The following is a 19,950-nucleotide window of genomic DNA, read 5'->3' as shown; positions in this document are numbered from 1 at the left end:
TAAAATTTTAGAAATAAGACTAGTTGTGTTGCAGGTATGTGGGAGAAAAAACTTTTAATAAAAGGACTTTTATACTTTTAAGTGGAATTGTATGACTTTGTCTTATTCTCTTTGCTATAATGTCCTTCATGATTCCTGCAGAACACACAGTAACAATATCCTACAAGAACCTCCCCTCATGCACAATTTTATTTTTCTTTTAAGGAAGAAAGGAAAAAAAGTAGGCATTTATTCGATTGAGGCTTTCTTTTTTTTCTCTCCTGGAAACAAATTATATTACCATTTTCTGATACTTTGTTAGAAATTTACTTTATTAAACCTTGATAAAACTAAAATATTCTTGCTATACTGATAGACCAAACAAAAGTGCTAAAAGTAAATCTATAATCTAATTTTAGATTTTATGTAAATTAGTAAATCTTTTCAGATAAAGAAAGTATACCAAAGATATTTTGGTATAGGCCGAATGTTATCTTACCTAAATGAAAGATGAATCTGAGAATTCTAGCCACGCTTTAAAAATGTGTGCCAGTGTTTATTTAGAATCCCTTCTATTTTATTAGACACAGGAACAGTAATTTCACCAGCAGGAAGTAATACAATACAGGTAAGTTTAACGCTCCTTTGATTGTTATCCATGGCAGACATTTTGGATCCAAGGTGTAAGAATCCAAATAAGAAATAATAAACATCCAGTCCCTGATGATTCATTTAAGTCCTGCTCAACTAGATGAAAGCTTCTACCAAGAGGAATAACTGCCACTCCTCCTGGCTGGCTTTGTGTTTCTTTCAGTGCTCTGAAGAACTTTGTACTTGAGTAGCTCTGCTGTGTCAGGCTGCTGGACAGGAGTTGATGCTCACGGCACCGCTGACCAGGGCTGCTTTACTGAAGCTCACTGGGCGCCCGTCAATCACAAAGTGACGGATGCAGCCTGTGAAGGGTCTGCCAGGGGCCAAGCGTGGTGTCAGTAGAGACTCTGGAAAAAGAAAGAAATGAACACAAAGACTGCAGTTGAGATGTTCCAAGCCCAAATATTACTTTGTGGCAAAAATATACATCATAACCGCTCACATTATCAAGATGATTTACATGTCAAAGACGGAATATAGTAATAATTTACGCATTTTCTCAGAAACATTATCTGCTTTTGAAGTAATATGAACATGTAGTAATTTTAAAGTTTTGCCATGTTTTCCATGATCAAATTTCAGAGTATAATTCAGCTGTGTATTTACCATTGAAATTTACCACTTACAAGTAAAACCTCAGCAGTGAATTTTCAGGATCTACGTATGCTTTTGAGTTAATTTCACCTGGGCCTCACTTATTTTGTGTGCTTTACTGAGACAGAGGAAAGAAAATTTAGCTTCCAAACTCTTCTTGGAATTGGTTAATGTTTCTGTTTAATCTGTATCATTACCCTTCATCCTTAATCCTCCACATTTTTGCCAAGCTCATAAAATATAATGAGAAAATAATGAATTCAAGTAAACTAAATTTTAATTTTTCTGAGCTCAGGGCTTAAGAACTATAAATAGGATAATGATAACTAGCCTAGTCTTTGTGTGGCTACAGGTGCCCTGGGGTATGCCAGGGGAATTTTCTCCCATTATCTTAATTAGAGATCTAGAAGAAGACTTGATGCTTATTAATTGTACAGACACAATTAAATGTGTTGAGATGATAGAAGCAATATAATTTAAAGCAATTTAGAGAGCTTAGAAATATCATGAAATTAAAATCTATTTAGTGAAAGCTTATTATTATGTACAAAACAGCTATGTGAGCAGTAGCAGATAAAAGATGGAAAACACTTAGAAATCAGTAACTCAGGAGGGAAGATAAAAAAGGACAGCAAATTAAATACCATCAAGCAGCTGTAATAAGTTTTCCAAGCAATGTAGATTAAGAATATGCAGAAGCTTTGTATTGAAATAAATCATGGAAATAACATTTCATATTTAGAATGATAATTATCAAGTCTTAGATGTAGAAGAGGCCTAAGAGATCAATTCCTTTTGTCTCTAGATTAGTATGACAATATATATTCTTCAAGCCTGTTTAGTGTACTTCATCATCAGAATAAAGATGAACAGGAAAGAATGTAAGGGGTAGAAACATCTATTTCTTCTGTTCATTTTGGATACCAGTTTTAGAACATGGATTTTGATTCTGCCCAAGCTTACCACCCTTTGGTTCATGGGGGACAAATTCTAGAGGAAATAGTTCATGTAGAAATTATGGTCTGCATAATTCACTACACAATTTATTGCAGTAGTGACAATAAAGTGCCCCAGAACCCTAAGTAATTGATTGATAAAATCAACACATGATTTTAAGAGCAAACATTCTGCAGGTTGAAAGCTTGACTATATACAGAATAATGCAGGATCTTCAGTAGAGGAATGAATGGTCCTTAACTCAAAAAATTAACTTCTAATTTTGATTTTTAAATGATCATACAATGAAGTTGAATTTTCTGGTATAAAGTTCATTGGATTTCAATACATTAACTTTTTATTGATAGAAACAATGTGTTACCAGGGTTCTGCCTGGTATAAGAGAGCTGGTTGGGATTCTAAGAGATTTCAGTGCATATAGGGGTTTTGTTTATGCCTAATTTCCTTTAGTTATTCTTTTTCATGCCCCAGTTTCTGATATGATTTTAGTGGAATTAATCTCAAACAGCTCAAAATTATGTGATTAATGATGTTCGGCTTAAATTATAATTGCTTCTGTTCTAGGCTTGCTGGCATGATTCGTAGATGGAATTAAAGGCTGCAGTGGTGCAGTGGGCTGGTGGGTATGCCTTGCTAGTTCCTGTGTGTTGGCTCATTAGCTAAAATTTGCTATTCATTGCATGTCTCAGGCAGGCAGAATTTGGCTTCAGGTATATGTTGCCCACCCAGTCTGTAGAGCTTAGCAAGTCTTATAGTGAGAGATGATGGCAGTGTGTAATGCTGGGATGAGACTCTGAAAACAAACACAAATCAGAGAGACAAAAATTTGTTTGAATGAGAGACAAATATTTGTTTGATATAGTAAGCACTCTGGATGCAAAGTAAAGAACAAATACCGTAACTTCCATGAGCCCACGCTTGTTTTGTTCATCTCCTGGAGCCTAGCACAGTGCTTAATAGACACTCAATACATATTTGTTGTGTGTTGAAGTCGTGTTCTCTGGCAGCAAGGAGTGTACAATTTAAATTCAACAATATTCTGCAACAAGTGCCACAAAGGTGGTATGCATAGCACACTCTAGGGGGGGGGGGCATGTGTGTAAGAAGTCTGAGCTGGATCCTCAAGGTCAATAGGAGTAAAGTTGGGGGAAGAGTGGGAGAAGTTGTTCCTTGAAAAGGTACTAGGGGAGGCAAGAAAGAAGAACATCTTCCAGAAACTGATGCCTTGTGCACTTGTGCAAAGGCCTGGAGCAAAGAGACCATCATTGAACATCTAGAGAACTGCAAGTCCCAGAAGGTAGGGGGAGGCCCCAGAGGCAGGGGCAAGGCGGGGGCAGGGGGGGCAGATGATCAGGACCTTGCATGCCAGGCTGACTTTGATCCTGTAGGCACTTGGGAACCTGTGAAATATTTTAAACTATGTTGTGATTTCCAGGAAGAAAGCAATGTGCAGAAATGGAGGAACTGATAGGACACATCTTCCACACTGTACCTGCATGAAGTGCAATGTGGTCTTTGGCAGTATTTCTTTCAGAACCGAAGCCTGGAGCAGGAGGAGAGGACTGAGAAATGGAGATGGGAGTGGATAGTGGAAGTAAAGGAGAAGAAGGGTTGCTTTTTGAGGGTCTCAAATATTTCATCAGTGAGTTACTGTTATTGTCTATACTGGTATTTGAAAAATTGATATTACAAAGCAGAAGAGTGCTTTGTTGCTACTATTTTGTGAGTACGCAAGACTGGATGCTTAATCTTTCTCACTCTCTTAATTAAAGCATTATTTGCCTTTACATGGGTCAGTCTAAAATAGTCTAGTTAGGATGCAGGGTAAAACCATGTTAAGTTCTTCCTTAAAATCCCCACCAAATTCCAGATGTAAAAGCTTGATTTTTCCCTCTTGCTACCTTTATCATTCAGTTTTTCCAAGTTAATGAAGTGTGTGAAACAATCACTTTCAACATAAGGCCATGGTCCCTGATTCAGAGGTTTAAAGTAATTGTGGAGGGTCCATAAGTGTCCTGTCACCATCCTGGATTATACACCATTCTTGGCAGATGACAGCAGTTATGTCACTGATGATGTTTACAGAACTGCAGCTGGGAACCTCTCAGGGAATGTGACTGCATAGGAACAACAGAACTTATGGTCTGCAGCTGTTTTCACATTTCAAACTAGTCCTGGTCGGGAAGAACTGTGTATTCTCTCTTAGTGTGGAAGAGGAGCAACTTTCTGCAAACTTTTAGTCCTCCAAGGTTCTTTCTCAGATCCTAGAGCAGCAATAGTGCATGAGTTTTCTTTGTGTCAGAGATAAGATAGAGTGTGTTTCACTGTGTGTATGTGAGGAGGGTAGGTAAAGTGAAGAGAAAAAAATTAAACAGATACAGCAGAGGGAGAGAAGTTATCTATTGGTTAGAATGCTGTGGTGTATAGTTCTTATGTGTTACTTTGTTTTGATCCTTGGATAAGGTTTCATAATTGTCAGTACACTTTTTCCCATGAAAGGATATTGTATATAAAATCCTTTGAGTTATTAGGTGAATTATGAAAATACATAGCTCAATTCTTAATAGTATAATAACAGTTATGAGAACTTAGTGTCTTTTTGGATTTGGAAACTTGTCACTTTTAAATAACTCTTACCTGGAACACCTCCAACAAACACAGGCTCCCTGTGATCAACTGGTTTTGGATTCAGGGGTCCAACCACGTGGTTCACTTCAGAGTCTACATCCAACTGAACCACATTTGAATCTCTAATAACTGAAATACAGGGAAAAGAGTGGTCATAAGTGACACTGAAGGGATTAATTTTCACATGAAAGGTAATAATTCATTACAGTAATGGCTTTTATTTATTCCGGAATAAACCATACACTTTCCTCTAATCACTGAAAACATCAATGTCTAACCAAAAAATAACTAACATTTTCCTTTGAAAGGGATAATATTTAGGATACTCTTTCTGCTACTTTTTTGCTCCATAAGGTATGCATTATTTAAACAACTCCCGAAGACTATTCTGGCAGCATTAATATTTTCAAATCACATGTGGATTCAATATACACATTTTAGTACAGTAACATTTGATTCTCTTTTCTTCACCACTTTTAGACTGTCATCGATTACCTATTCTGTCATATAAGTTATAGTCTCAGTTCTGCCAAGCCATCATGCCACAGGTGGGTGTGTAGGCTCACTTTATTAAGGAAACCCAGGACATTCAGCTTTTCTCACCTGTAATTCTGTGCCATCTGCCATCACAGAGACTCTGCTTGGGTGTCACTAAGGTGGAAAAGTCTCTGATACCATTATTGACTTTCACTATGACCTGCAAAAGACAAGGCACATTGTGGAATTTAATTTCATTTCTCCTCATTGTGATAAAATGAAATTTCTTACATTTACCACAGGGAAGCAGAACTTTTAACAGCCAGACATGATTAGCTTTGCAATTTGAACGCAAGGGGTCACTCTTTAGTAGGCTACAGAAAGTTTAAACTGTTCCTCAGACAGAGAACAAAATAATGACACAGGAGAGAAGAGGGGGCAGAGGAACAGTAAGATAACACAATGAATTCCTTTAATTTTAAAGATGAAATGTGTTATACAAGGCAGGCTAAGGTACTGATGAAGAGCATGGACTCTAGGAGCCAGACAGCCTGGGCTCCCACGCCAGCGCTCCCACTTACATCACTCTGTGCCATGTCTTCTCATTTGCAAAATAAGGGTGATAACTGTAATACTGACTTCATGGAGCTGCTGGGGGGGTTAAATGAGTTAATCCATATAAAGCAACTGGAATAGTATCTGACACACAGTAAAGCACCACATAAGGATTTGTTTTATTATTATATGGTTTAATAGAATATACGGGAACTCAAACGAAAATCAGTTATATTAAGTTAGGGACATCATTGAAAATATGCTTCATATTTATTTGAGTACTCTCATGAATGTTCTTTAGTAATATTATTTAAGGATGAAAGTGGTGTTTAATTATAACAGAATTTTTTGTTTTTAGTAGTTGAAAATATGATATGCATATAGATTATAGAGGGATGTTTTAGTACTTGTTGGTTTTGATAGTTAACATGTTTGCTGCTTCCATTTGTTGTAAAAAATTTCTCTTCCGATTCTTTTGTTAAAACCTTTTAATTATTGATTTTTGCCACAATTTCATGGCTCTTTGCTCTAATCAAATCAATTCCCAACATATGAATCTGAATCCAAATATTGCCTGTGTTTAAATTTTATGTTATACCTTCCCTGTTGTTTGTTCTTTCCCCCAGTTAGGAAAGATTGATGAAATAATTCTGTGAAATAAATCTGCTTCAGATCCAGAATCCAAGATCAGAGGAGACAGACTGTTAAGACAATTTTTAACACACTACCTGCCCATTTTTCATGTGAACATTTAGGTACTCCCCATTGACACTGTGGCCGTGAACAAGGGTTCCAGAACTGCTTCTGGGACGGACTTCAAATGCAATCTCAAACTTCAATCCAATATTGAAAGACTCATCTATGGAGAGAAATACTATTAGTTCTCAAGAACAGCAACCTAAATTTTGTAACCATGGTTTGATTGCAGGTTTTTGTATTTGTTTTTGAAAGTTTGACGCATTTTTCAATAGGTAAGCAGAAAGTGTTGTTTTCCATGTCAAACACACTGTGGAAAGCTCCATGGGGGTCTGAGATAACTAGCACACCACTCCTGCTCTGGGGCCTGGGGAGGAAACAGCTTGCTGAAAACACAGCATGGCTATGTGAGCACAGGTGAGGAGAAATTGATTCCAACTAGCAGGACCATTTAATACTTCAAAAGTGAGAAGGAGGAAAGAGCAAACTGGGAAGAGTGAGCCGTCTGAACAAAGTACAGAGGCTGGAACATTTGGAGAGCACTGTGGATGCCAGTGTGGCTGGACTGTCCCCTGCAAGGGTAGAGGGAGGCAAGGTGAATGGGGAAGGCTGGTGGGAGCCACACTGGGAAGGGCTCTAGTGCTCCAGTATGGAAGGTAGACTTGACTTTGCAGTTATTGAGCAAGGGTGCTGACTTGATGAGATCTGTATTTAAAATAATTCTTAAAAAAGTAAGTGGTGCCAGTGCTGCAGAGCATTTGGGAGGAAAAACAAAGTGAGAGCAGCAAAAGCAGTTAGGAGCTGTTATTGCAGTGATGCAAGAAAATGAATTCTTCTTAAGACTAGCTGGGTTCACTCCAAGAGACTCATTGCAAACCTGGGCATCTTAATAATGTTCACTTGACGTGTCTCCTCATAGATAACTTTTTAATTTTTCCTGCTATTAATTAATGTTTATTGAGAACATAAATTGTGCAGGTTGCTATGCTTTTCAGGCTGTCCAAGTCTTTGAGTTCTTATCACCGAAATTCAATGAAGGGTGGAGAAATGTGCCTGTAGGTGTTTTAGTAGGGATAAAGGAGGAGAAAGGAAAGTAAAATCATGAGCTAGACAAAGAGAGGATATATTACCTCTGGTTATTCTATTGGACATGCGGGCGGTTTAAGAAGGAATACTTGGCTGCACTGTAATGTCTTTATTCAGGGGATGTTGAGGGCAGGGAACATGTGGTTTTATACCCTTCTCCTATCTTCTTTCCCAGCACCTGTCCTGGTACCTTCCTCACACCTAATGGTTGCTCTATAGAATGTTGGTGGAATGGATTGGATGGTCATTGTGTGCAGTCTGTTTAGGATTTTATTTATTTATTTTTTGGAATTATTGATGCTACTTTTTTTTTTTTTTTAAAGTCTTCACTGAATTTGTTACAATATTGCTTCTGTTTTATGTTTTGGTTTTTTGGCCATGAGGCATGTGGGATCTTAGCTCCCCGATCAGGGATCGAACCCACACCCCCTGCATTGGAAGGCGAAGTCTTAACCACTGGACCGCCAGGGAAGTCCCAGGATTTTATTTATTTATTTATAGAACTATTATGTTCCATCACCTGGCATAGGGACTGTCATACCAGAGGCACACAATAAAAACTTTGTTGAATGAGCGAGAGAGTAAGAGTTGAGGAGAATAAAAATCCAGAAATAAAATGTTTTTGGGATAGTGTTGTCTGCTAGAGTTGCTGGCAAGGGGAAGAAGTGGAACTTTCCTTAGTAGGAACAATGGGTGATGCTTAGAGGGAGCAGAGAAAGACCTAGAGACTAAGGTGGCCAAGAGCCAACACAGGTTAGACCATGGTGCAGCACAGGAAATTCTAAAGGGGCCAAGATGGTCTTCCTCCAGAGGTTTGGCAGCTGTGGAGAAGCACTGGCTGGGGAAAGCAAACAGGGATGGGCACGGTCCATGTGTCTAGTTTGGAAGGTAGGAGAGGAGAAAGGTGGTCCTTATGGAAAGAGGCCATTTTCTAGGGCTAAGTGAGTTAGATTTTCTGGTTTTTATCTTTGGGCCCAATATCCCTGTTAGCCACCTCTAGGAAAGAAGTATTTCATGATTCATGTTTTAACATAAGTCACTGTTACCTAGAACCACGTATCCTCCTTCTGTTGAAAAGTATGTTCCTGTTTCCATTGGGCCTTCAAAACAAGGAGTCACGCTAAATGTCTGAGAAGCAGAGGTGATGGAGGCCCCATTGAGCTGGAGATTGCTGAGGCAGCCACTGAAGCTGTAGACTGAGTTTATCTGAGAGAAGAAGACATTTCTTAAAATCCATTTTCTCAACACTCACAGATGTACCAAAGGGAAACAAAATGAAGGGATTTGAGTCCAGAGAGAAACCAAGTAATTTCTTGCCTTATTTATCTTAGCTATCTGAATGATCAACTACCTTGCCAGGTAGTTGCTTTATAAGTAGCTCTTTGAAGCTCGAATTTTGTATTTGATAATGACAGCCTACCGTAATTAAGGTAACGAAAATTTTTACGTTTTTCAACACAAGGTAAATTGCAGCTATGGTTTTCAAATTGAACATTAGAAATATCCTCGTTTGTTTCTCTTCAAGAAGAACAGCTGTGCCCTAGATCACCTAATGCTGATGAGGGCTAGCAAAGTTCTTAACTGTTAAATCTACCATGGTTAAATAAACAGTAGAAAGCTTGCTTCATTGTTTTGTGGTTGAGCATTTATCATACTACAGAACATGAAACACGGGCCACTTGAGATAACTGATTTCACACTGCTTTGGAAATCTTTCTTTTAAAGAAGTTATCATGGAATCGGGGGTACTTACCTAAAATTTAATTAAACATGAACATTTTCCCCCTTTTTTGCTTTATCCACATATATTAACGGATCTTAGAAGTATATTAATTCTTTGTGTTAAAGTCAAATCTATATTTATGTTAAAAAAACTTAGTCCTTTGATGCATTCCTTTATTGCTAGATAATTTTTAAAGGTCCAACATTTTAAACTTTTAAATTACAAAAATAATGTTGTTGTTGTTTTCTACTATATCCTCACGTCTCCCCAGGGGTAACCACATTTCCTTGCACATTTACAAATTGTGTGTATGTGTGTGTGTGTAAGAAACGAAAATGAGATCATAGTTTACATAAGGGCCTGAAAGGTTTTTTTCATCCAATAATATATTGATATAATGGAATGACTTGCTTTCTTTTTGGGGTTTTTTTTTTTTTTTTTTTTTTTTTGGCTGCGCCACACGGCTTGTAGGATCTTAGCTCCCCAACCAGGGATTGAACCCAGGCCGTGGTAGTGAAAGCACTGAGTCCTAACCACTGGACTGCCAGGGAATTCTTTCTTGGGTATTTTTTTAAGATTAAAAGTATGGGTACTTGCTGAACAAATAAGCATCTCCTTGAGACATAACTTTTCATGACAGTTTATATCTCTGAAACATTTTCCATCTCACCTCTACCCTAGAATCAAAAGATCACTCTGGGCTTTGTAATGTCATAGGGTGGACAGACAACCTCAGGACAATACCCACTTATGTACCCCATCTCCAGCCAAACTACAGTTTTACTTTTGCCAGTTTCCTAATCGCAAAATGAGGGCTAGATTAAATGATCTTCCAGCTCTAAAGGTCGATGGCTCTACCTGGTCACGCCTGGCTTACCTGGACATTTTTCACAGCCTTTCCAGGAGCCACACCTCCCAGATAAATAGGACCCTTGATTTTCCAGGTAGCTCCAGTAGGGGGAAGACTTTCTTCTAAGACTCGAAGACCATCAATTATCAGCCGGCCGCTGCTTTTTTCCCGAATAAATATCACCTGGATGGAGAGAAGGACAATAGAGAAGGCTGTGTTGCCTCTCCTCCCAACTTTGCTACTGCAATGCCACAGAAGTTCTTTAAAAAAAGTGGTCCTGGGCTTCCCTGGTGGCGCAGTGGTTGAGAGTCTGCCTGCTAATGCAGGGGACATGGGTTGGAGCCCTGGTCTGGGAGGATCCCACATGCCACAGAGCAACTGGGCCCGTGAGCCACAACTGCTGAGCCTGCGCGTCTGGAGCCTGTGCCCTGCAACGGGAGGGGCCGCGATAGTGAGAGGCCCGCGCGCCACGATGAAGAGTGGCTCCCGCACCATGATGAAGAGTGGCCCCCCCTTGCCGTAACTAGAGAAAGCCCTCGCACGAAACGAAGACCCAACACAGCTAAAAATAAATAAATAAATAAATAATAAAAAGAGTAGCTATTAATTTAAAAAAAAAAAGAAAAAGTGGTCCTTTCTCTGAAGGTTAGGAGTCTCTTCCTTTAACGCTTGATTTAAAGTTACAGGCTTAATTTCTGAATACAGCTTATGTTTAGCAGAGTTCTCTATGAGGCTCTGCCCAGCTGGCCAGCCCACATGCTCTCTCTTGTAAATTTAATTATAATTAATTGTAATGCAGCTGACATTGCTTACTCTTTCCACTATATACACACTGAATTGCTTTGATATTTAGGTTATTCTACCTGTTGTATCCTGTCGTCCTAACAGATTTACTCTTTGTACCTTCCACAGCTTAGTCCACGAGACACTCAGCAATCATTGAAAATTTAGAACATTATAGGCAGTGGAAAAAAAACCCAGTCGAGCGAAATATCCTTAAAAACCAAACTTCGGTTTATGTTGGCCATTGATCTTTTGTTTAAAATAACTGCACTAAAAAAAAATTGATCTGTAAAAAAAATTATACTCAGACTGTATTTCTTTTAAAATAATATGATTCAAGATTTTTATAATGAATTAATGGAAGTTTTGAAATTGAACATATAGCAACAGAATTTTTAAATGGATGTTTCTAGAAAAACCCCTAGTGGGTATTAGTGTCAGTCCATTTGACAGTGGTGGACATTTGCTGATAATAATATTCTCTGCCTTCAACTTACATCATGCCACAAACCATCATTGTATTTCTCTTGGCTTCTAATCTTCAGTTTCTTGTGGCCAACATTAAACATGAAAACCAAGCGGCCGTGGGCTAAGAATAGAGCCATGAAGTCATTCTCTTCTTGATCCGAGACATAGAAAATCATCCCATGGGAGGAACGTGTTTTCAGACGAATGGAAAACTGGGATCTGGTAAATGAGAAGAAAAAGCTTACCACCTGTCAAAGGAGACTGAGGGTGATCTCTAACTTCCCAAGGCAACAGAGTGTAAGAAAGACTAAAGCCATTTGATCTAATCCCAAGCAACATTCTTCTAATTATTAGTATTATTAGAAGATTAGAATAGAATACTATTAGATTAAAGATTAAATTAGAATACTAACATTCTTAGTATTGTTAGTGAGTATCGGGTAAGCACCGCTAGTTCAAAAATGTAAATCCTTCTCCATTTCCTCACACAACAGGGATACATCCCACATTTAAGAAAGCGTTGTTTCAGTAAAGGATAATCTCATGTCTTCCTTTTAAAATATGGTTGCAATTAGTTTAGTAAAAATCTTTATGTTAAAGAAGCTTCATGTGGACAAAATAGTAGTAATTAATATGCATATATAATTTTGCATAGAAACAATATGTGTACTGTCTAAAATACAGATTCAATTTTCTCCCTGTAAAAATTAATCGATGGATATCACATGCTAAAAACAGCTACCAGAATGTGTAGAAATTAAATAAAAATTTCTAGAAATTTAGCTCTAGGCCATAGGTAAGATACATTTATGAGGCTAATTTCCAGTCTGATTAACTCTAAATTTTTCCTGAAGAATACAAAATACTGATTCTGCCCATTAGGAAAACAGGAAATTAGAAGGCATTAGGAGTTTCTTATTGAATGCACTGCTTGTATGAATGTTTGAAAGAGCTATATAAGACCTATATAAGTATATTTGGGTGCTAACAGTTTACAAAGAAATCTTCAATAATACTAAATAACCTGGAGATTTGTGAAATACCAGGAAGAGTGATGAACTTTAGAGATAGTTTGAGGGCCAACAGAGATACAAGCGCATTTGTATTTTCAGTGTCTTTCCTTATTAACCTTCCAGCAGTTCAGATGCATTCCCATTTACAATCTGAAAGCAATTTGTATGGGGGAGGGAAGGTGATAGCAAGGTTAAATGATGAGTCATTTAAAATTTACCCCATCTTCCTTTCTTTGATTGTCTTTTCTTTTTGATAAAGTACAGCAAACTCCTAGGAGAATGCTGTTTTATGCACCTTACTTTTGGGAAGAAAGTCACAGAGAATTATTTGTTGGACAGTATGAATCATGTACTATTTAGTATTCGTTTTGATGATAAACGAATAAGATTAATTTGGCACAGAAAAATTATAGGAAAAGGATGACATATGGCAAATAAGGATGCAGCCCAGCCATGGCATCAAGTTTCTGAGAGGATAGTATGTTACTTTACTTTTCACCAAAATCTCCTTTTAAGTGTTCAAACTCTTGGCGGCTGTTGGCTGTCCCTCCGTACTGATAGGCGTGCTCTATTGCTCTAGGGCTGTTGGAAAGGTGGCAGTGAGAGTCTCTTGGAACATTCCTCTCCAGGAATTTCAGGTCAACAGGATCCCATGAAGGAGCATCTTTACTTTTCTCTCCCTATAAGAATAGGCAATGAATCATTTAAGGGACAAAACTGACATACTAGTAGCAAAAATTCATTTTTGATTTTCTTATCATTAATAATGATGATAAATAATTAAAGGGTATATTATTTGTGCATTTTCCACTCATAAAATATTAGGCCTCTCTCTTCCTTCCTCCACCACCATAAGAAAATGCCAGCAGTAGCTGCAGCAGTAACAACAAAAAACAACAACAACAGAGTATGTTAACAAATCCAAAATTCTAGTCTGTGATAGTGAAGCTATAGAGACAAGTGCTCTGTGATTTAAATTAAATGCACATCTTAATCAATGATGAAAAATGAAAAAGCTGGCAATAAAATAACCCTGAGACAAATCAATAAAAATCCTCATATCATATGCAACAATATCACTTGAATACACATATTATTATTTACACATCCTGTATAAAAAGTTAACAACTTAGTAATATCCTCAAAATATTTAAGAATATTTTTGGTGATATGTAGCAAACCTATGTGACAGGATATAAAACAATTTTTAAAAACTATCTTGTGCTCTTAAAAATTGCACTACTGATTTTAAAATTTAGAATTGTGAAACTATAGACTAATATTTAATGGTCAGTCAATTTCTGAAGCAGAAGTACATGCAAGTAAATTTGAGCATTCATCTACTCATTTATTCAATCAAATGTTTATTGAGTACCTAACAGGTAGGAGTGAAGGGGAAAGAAATCAACGTTTCTGCGTGCCTTCCATGGGCAGTGTGTGGTGGGGAATAGAAAGGTGAGTGAGACATGCTTCCTGTTTTTTAAGGACGGACAATTGATTTGGAAGAATAGGCTTTTAAACAACAAATTGGAAGACAGGTTGTTGCTGGACAGAAAGGACCTTAGATGACTTGGTAAAGAAGCCGGTCTTGTGTTTTAGGTGATGAGGAGCCACTCAGGTTTGAAAAGCAGGGAGTGGCCTGATCTGACCCACTTGGGAAGAAATCCTGCAACAAAGCAAGGGTGGAGAGAGAGGAAATATTTGGCGCTAGGGAGAACTGGAGAACACAGTAAGAGTCAGGATGAGACACAGGATTAGAGGAGAAAAGACAATTTCTGGTTCAGATTGTTGAATGAATGCACACATTTAGTTTTCCTCCTCCTTAATTCCCACTGAAATGTCAGAATAACTATACACATAAAAATAAATCCACAATAGTCCTGGAAGTCTATGATGAGGCTTTCTACCAGTCGAACAAAGCAGTGTGGAATTTCCAGAAGATAATAATACAGATTGGAACAGACTGACAATAAAATTCTTAATCTCATATGGGCAAAAGATAAGACCTCCAAAAAAAATCAGTGTTCCAGGCAAATCCCAGAATTACCCTCAAAATACAGGTATGGTGGGCAGAGGGCAGATGAATGAATTAAAGGGCAGACCAGCTGTGCCAGTGCCCTGCTCTCAGGGCAGAGGCTCTTAAAGTTGGGTTCTGATACTGGAAACTCTCTCAGTAGTGGTTAGATTGGAGAAAGTGAAGTGGTGCTCAGAGACTCACCTGTCCTAAAGAAAAGCCCACCTGGTTCTACCATCCCTTCTTCTGTTCCTCACATAGTTGTCAGGACTCAGAACCTGATTCACTGCTACAGAAGCAAGCCTTCTCTCTTGGATGGAGGAAGTACATCCAATCACCAATGTTTGTGGTTGGCCCAGGCTCTCACCTATAAATAACGGCCATAGCTTCAAGCTACGGGTGGGCAGAATGGGCTGGAGTGGGGCTTCGGGGAGACTCTTTTTCTCTAATGTATCTTGGGAAATTTCCCCTGACTCCACACTGTATTCCAACCCCAGTGGAGTAACAAGCCTTATAATGGGAGATTGATCACCTTTGTCTCATTGAGGAACAAAGCTGGAAATGGTGTGCACGTGGCATGGAGGGTGCGGGTGAGAGATTGGTGGGGGTTGGGGACTTTCCCCAACTCTGGCCATTCTTCATTCTCTCCATTCCAGTGGAGAGGATCTCACTTTTTCTCAACCAGTGTATCCACTTAGCTGTGAGAGGAGAGTGACAGTAACTTAGACGACAGGGGCTCAGCAAAGCAGGGCTTGTTGGATCACGAGTCTCAATTGAGCAGCCTTGCCTTTCTCTGCTTCAGTGTGGGAATACATGGACTAGGACCTGTCTCTTGTCTGCTGCAAAAATTAATAAAATTTATAAATGGCAACCAAATACCCTAAATCCTCTGTGGATATATGCTCTGAATAACAATAAAAAAAGAAAAGTTATAATTTAATCAATTGCTTTCCTACCATATAACACAGAGACTCAGTTTACTATCCCAAAATGGGTACGTGTGTGGGGATTCCCACTGAACCCCACTAGACTTTACCAGTGTAATTTCTTTCTCTGAAGGTCTATTAGCTGCAAACCAACTGGTGGTACCAACTTCAATTTAGTATGATTCTTTTGTTTCAGATTATAGCCAAACTGGTTGAGCTACTTAAGACAAAGAGGGAAATGTGTTATAAGGATATAGGAGTATCTTCCACAATCCAAGAAAAGAAAGTGTAGTGGGGGTCCTACCACAGGCAAGAATCAGGAACTGGAAAGCTAGGAAGAATTAAGGCACTCCTTTTCTGGAGGTTTCTGGTATCTCAGCTTTGTTTTTCTCAGTGTTTGCTTTCATTCTCCTTTTCTCTGCAGGACAGCTTTCTGCCTTTTTCTATAAAGAGTATATTATTTGTGCATTTTCCATTTATGAACTATTAGGCCTCTCTCATAATAACCATAATAAATAAAGTCTATAATAAATTAAAATGTGATAGGTGCTATGGAAAAAAGAACAGCTAGGAAAAGGTAAAAGATCAGTAGTAGTGGTAGAAGGCAGGAGGTGGGCTGGGGTATAAAATAAGGGCTAAGATACATCAACATCGAAAAAACAAACAACCCAATTAAAAAATAGGAAGAAGACCTGAATAGACACCTTTCCAAAGAGGAAATGCCAAAAGCCAACAGGCACATGAAAAGATGCTTAACATCACTAATCATCAGGGAAATGCAAATCAAAACCACAGTGAGATATCACCTCACACCTGTCAGAATCGCTATCATCAAAAAGAACACAAATTGGTGAGGATGTGGAGAAAAAGGAACCCTCTTACACTGTTGGTGGGGATTTAAATTGGTGCAGCCGCTGTGGAAAATAGTATGGAGGTATCTCAAAAAACTAAAAATAGAACTACCATATGACCCAGCAATTCCACTACTGTACATATATCTGAAAAAACAAAAACTCTGATTTGACAAGATACATGCACCCCAATGTTCATAGCAGCATTGTTTACAATTGCCAAGATAGGGAAGCAACCTAAATGGCCATCAACAGATGAACAGATAAAAAGATGTGGTATATATATACACAATGGAATACTAATCAGCCATAAAAAAGAACAAAATTTTGCCATTTGCAGTAACATGGATGGACTTGGAGGCATTATGTGAAGTGAAATAAGTCAGAGAAAGGCAAATACTGTATGATGTCACTTATATGTGGAATCTAAAAAATGCAACAAACTAGTGAATATAACAAAAAAAAGAAGCAGACTCATAGAGAACAAACTAGTGGTTACCAGTAGGGGGAGGAAAAGGGGGAAGGACAATATAAGGGTAGGGAAATAAGAGGTACAAACTATTAGGTATAAAATAGGCTACATGGATATATTATACAACATGGGGAATATAGCCAATATTTTATAACAACTATACATGGAGTATAACCTTTAAAAATTGTGAGTCACTATATTTATACCTGTAACTTATATAATATTATACAGCAACTATACTTCAATTTAAAAAAAACAAATAAAATAAAATAGGGGTTAAGGTAGGGCTCACTGAGCAGATGACAGTTGGGCAGTCCTAGAAGGCAAAGGAGTTGTCCATGCAGATATTTGGGGGAAGAGTGGTCCAGGCAAGAGGAAAGCTCAAGTGAGGATCTTAGGCAGGAGTGTACATGGCCTGTTTTAGAAATAGCCAGGAGATCAATGGGAGGAGAAGAGTGAGTGAGGGAAAGAGGCCTGGAAAATATAGGGCCTCTTATGACATTGTAGGAACTTGAGCATTTACTCTGAGTGAAGTGGGGGGCCACTTTGAGCAGAGGAGTAACATGATAGGGCATGTTTAAAAGGATCTGGTTGTTGTGCTGAGAATATACTATTGGGGAACAAGGTAAAAGCAGGGAGTCTTCTTGGGAGGCTATTACAGTAATTCATATGGGAGATGATGATGGCTTGGACCAGGATGGGAGCACTGGTACTTGAGTGCATTGTTAACACTGGACCAGGAAGGAGTAGGGAGGGTTAGATTGAAAGAATGAGAAGGAATTAGACTTTCACTTGTAATGAAGGCAAATAATGTACATGCTAGGAGTAAATGAACGAGAAAGAATAGTCATCAGTGAACGCAATTTAAGACTCAAGAATCTGATGAAAGAGCTGCCTTAGTTGATGCCACAGGTCAACTGTGTGAGTGGTTAAAATGAAGGTCAAGGAAGGAGGGGAAAACAGGGTAAGATCAGAAACTAATAATTTCCATGACTGTGACAGAAACCAGAGATTGTTATGCGAAAGCAAATGATACTAGAGAATTAGCACAATAAATAATATATATTATAAAGTACAGAGCAATTTTAACCATTGTAATGAAAAGTAGTTGGAAGTATGAGTAAAAGCTTATTCAAACTGTTTTTCTGGGAACAAGAAATGATACAACAAATCTGGTAAACTGCAGTATCAGATACTACAAGAATCGTATCTTTCATACATACACAGTTGCAAACAAGAGTAAATTCTATAAAGCATCAGTGTCTAGAACTGTGTGTGTGGAATACAAGGGCAATCAAGAAGTTGGCACGGCATTATCTTTTACCTTTTTATTCTGACTTGTTTTAGGCTTTGAGGAATTTTTTCCTTTTTTGTGAAGGAGAAACAATGGCGAAGACTCAATGGGACACTCATAAAGAGAAGTATGGACCTTTTCAGAATACCGCTGGAAATCTTCAACCTCCACATCTCTATCCAACCTGTGTTTGTAATAGAGGAAAGAAAAACCTTAAAAATGTTGTTTAGAATTACATGATGAAACTATGGCAGTCAAAGAACTTTAGCAATTAAAATGTGTGTGTGTGCACACGTACATGATGGGCCTTTATCCAACAACCACTACCTTAATGAGAACCCTTGAAATGATCATTTAACCAATTAACCAATAACTTTGTACCTGGCACCAGCACATTCTGACAGCTGAACATGTTTTCCCTCACCATGCTCTGGGTGATGGGGACCTCATCTGTGTTACTTAATCTGTATTAAATTCCTTCCTTGCATGTTTTTGTACTCAGGGGGCCCTCACTGTCTTTGTTAAGTACAAAACAAAAACGGAGCCTACAGAATGGGAGAAGATATTTGCAAACAATATATCTGATAAAGGGTTAATATACAAAATACACAAAGAACTCATACAATTCAACATAAAAAAACCAAACAGCTTGATTAAAAAAGGGGGCAGAGGACCTAAATAGACATTTCTCCAAAGAAGACTTACAGATGGCCAACAGACATGTGAAAAGATGCTCAACAACACTAATCATCGGAGAAATGCAAATCAAAACTACAAAGAGATACCACCTCACACCTGTCAGAATGCCTGTCATAAAAAAGACAAGATATAACAAGTGTTAGTGAGGATGTGCTAACCCTCAATATAAATTGGTGCAGCCACTATGGAAAGCAGTATGGAGGTTCCCCAAAACATTAAAAATAGAACTGCCATATGATCCAGCAATTCCATTGCTGGGTATTTACAGAGGAAAACAAAAACACTAATTTGAAAGGATATATGTACCCCTATGTTCATTGCAGCATTATTTACAATAGCCACAATATGGAAGCAACCTAAGTGTCTACTGATAGATGAATGGATAAAGATGCGGTATATATATGTATATGGAATATTATTCAGCCACAAAAAATGAAATCTTGCCATGTGTGACATGGATGGATCTAGAGGGTATTATGTTAACTGAAATAAGTCAGATGGAGAAAGACAGATACTACATGACTTCACTTATATGTGGAATCTAAAAAACAAAACAGACAACAAAACAGAAACAGAGCCATAGATACAGACAGCAAATGGGTGGCTGCCAAAGGGGAGGTAGGGGTGCAAAACCGGTGAAGAGGGTTAAGAGGTACAAGCCCCTCTTACAACGTAAATAAGTCCCAGGCATGTAACAAACAGCAAAAGGGATACAGTAGATAATACTGTAATAATGGTATGGAGACAGATGGTTAGCAGAATTATCTTGGTGAGCATTTCATAACGTATGCAAATGTCAAATCACTATGTAGTACACCTGAAATTAACATAATACTGTACATCAACTAAATTTCAATAAAAGAAAAATGATGAAAAAAAGTCATGCATTAAATTAAAAAAGACTTTCTGAGACCTTTAAGGATGATTTGGGTATGTTGCTCTGTACTATACCATTGATAATAAGTACAGAAATAATCGCATTTAATATTTATAGTTTGCTGTACGCAAGCTTGCTGTACGCAAGGTGCTTTATGCACATTATCTCATTTAATCCTCATAACAAGTCTACCAGGCAGGCCCTCTTATTATCTGCATTTTGCAGGTGAAGAAACGAAGGCTTACTTAGCCAATGTCATACAGAAATTAAAAGGCAAAACACCTACACACAAACCCAAGTGTGTCAGTTTCTCAAGCACGTGCAAGCTTTTAATTACTACCCTCTAATGCCTCTGAT

The 19,950-nt window shown here is 38.1% G+C and overlaps 1 protein-coding gene across 7 annotated transcripts in view; it reads right to left on the bottom strand.

The window, feature by feature from the left end:
- Window positions 1-514: 514 nt before the first annotated feature.
- The window catches only part of LAMA4 (laminin subunit alpha 4), a 147,798-nt gene continuing 128,362 nt past the window's right edge, over window positions 515-19,950 (bottom strand). For all 7 annotated transcript variants that reach the window (XM_059941382.1, XM_059941381.1, XM_059941380.1 and 4 more), the window contains 9 exons: window positions 18,048-18,201; window positions 12,953-13,140; window positions 11,477-11,666; window positions 10,224-10,379; window positions 8,670-8,829; window positions 6,570-6,700; window positions 5,413-5,506; window positions 4,819-4,938; window positions 515-977 (listed from right to left, as the gene is read on the bottom strand). In XM_059941382.1, coding sequence (XP_059797365.1) covers window positions 832-977; window positions 4,819-4,938; window positions 5,413-5,506; window positions 6,570-6,700; window positions 8,670-8,829; window positions 10,224-10,379; window positions 11,477-11,666; window positions 12,953-13,140; window positions 18,048-18,201 — 1,339 coding nt within the window. In that variant the 3' untranslated portion in view covers window positions 515-831. The remainder of the gene's footprint in view (window positions 978-4,818; window positions 4,939-5,412; window positions 5,507-6,569; window positions 6,701-8,669; window positions 8,830-10,223; window positions 10,380-11,476; window positions 11,667-12,952; window positions 13,141-18,047; window positions 18,202-19,950) is intronic.

The sequence above is a fragment of the Balaenoptera ricei genome, chromosome 12 (genome assembly GCF_028023285.1).
Source record: "Balaenoptera ricei isolate mBalRic1 chromosome 12, mBalRic1.hap2, whole genome shotgun sequence".
NCBI lineage: Eukaryota > Metazoa > Chordata > Mammalia > Artiodactyla > Balaenopteridae > Balaenoptera > Balaenoptera ricei.
Note: the sequence above shows the minus strand (reverse complement) of the source record. Positions and strands in the feature narration are given on the sequence as shown.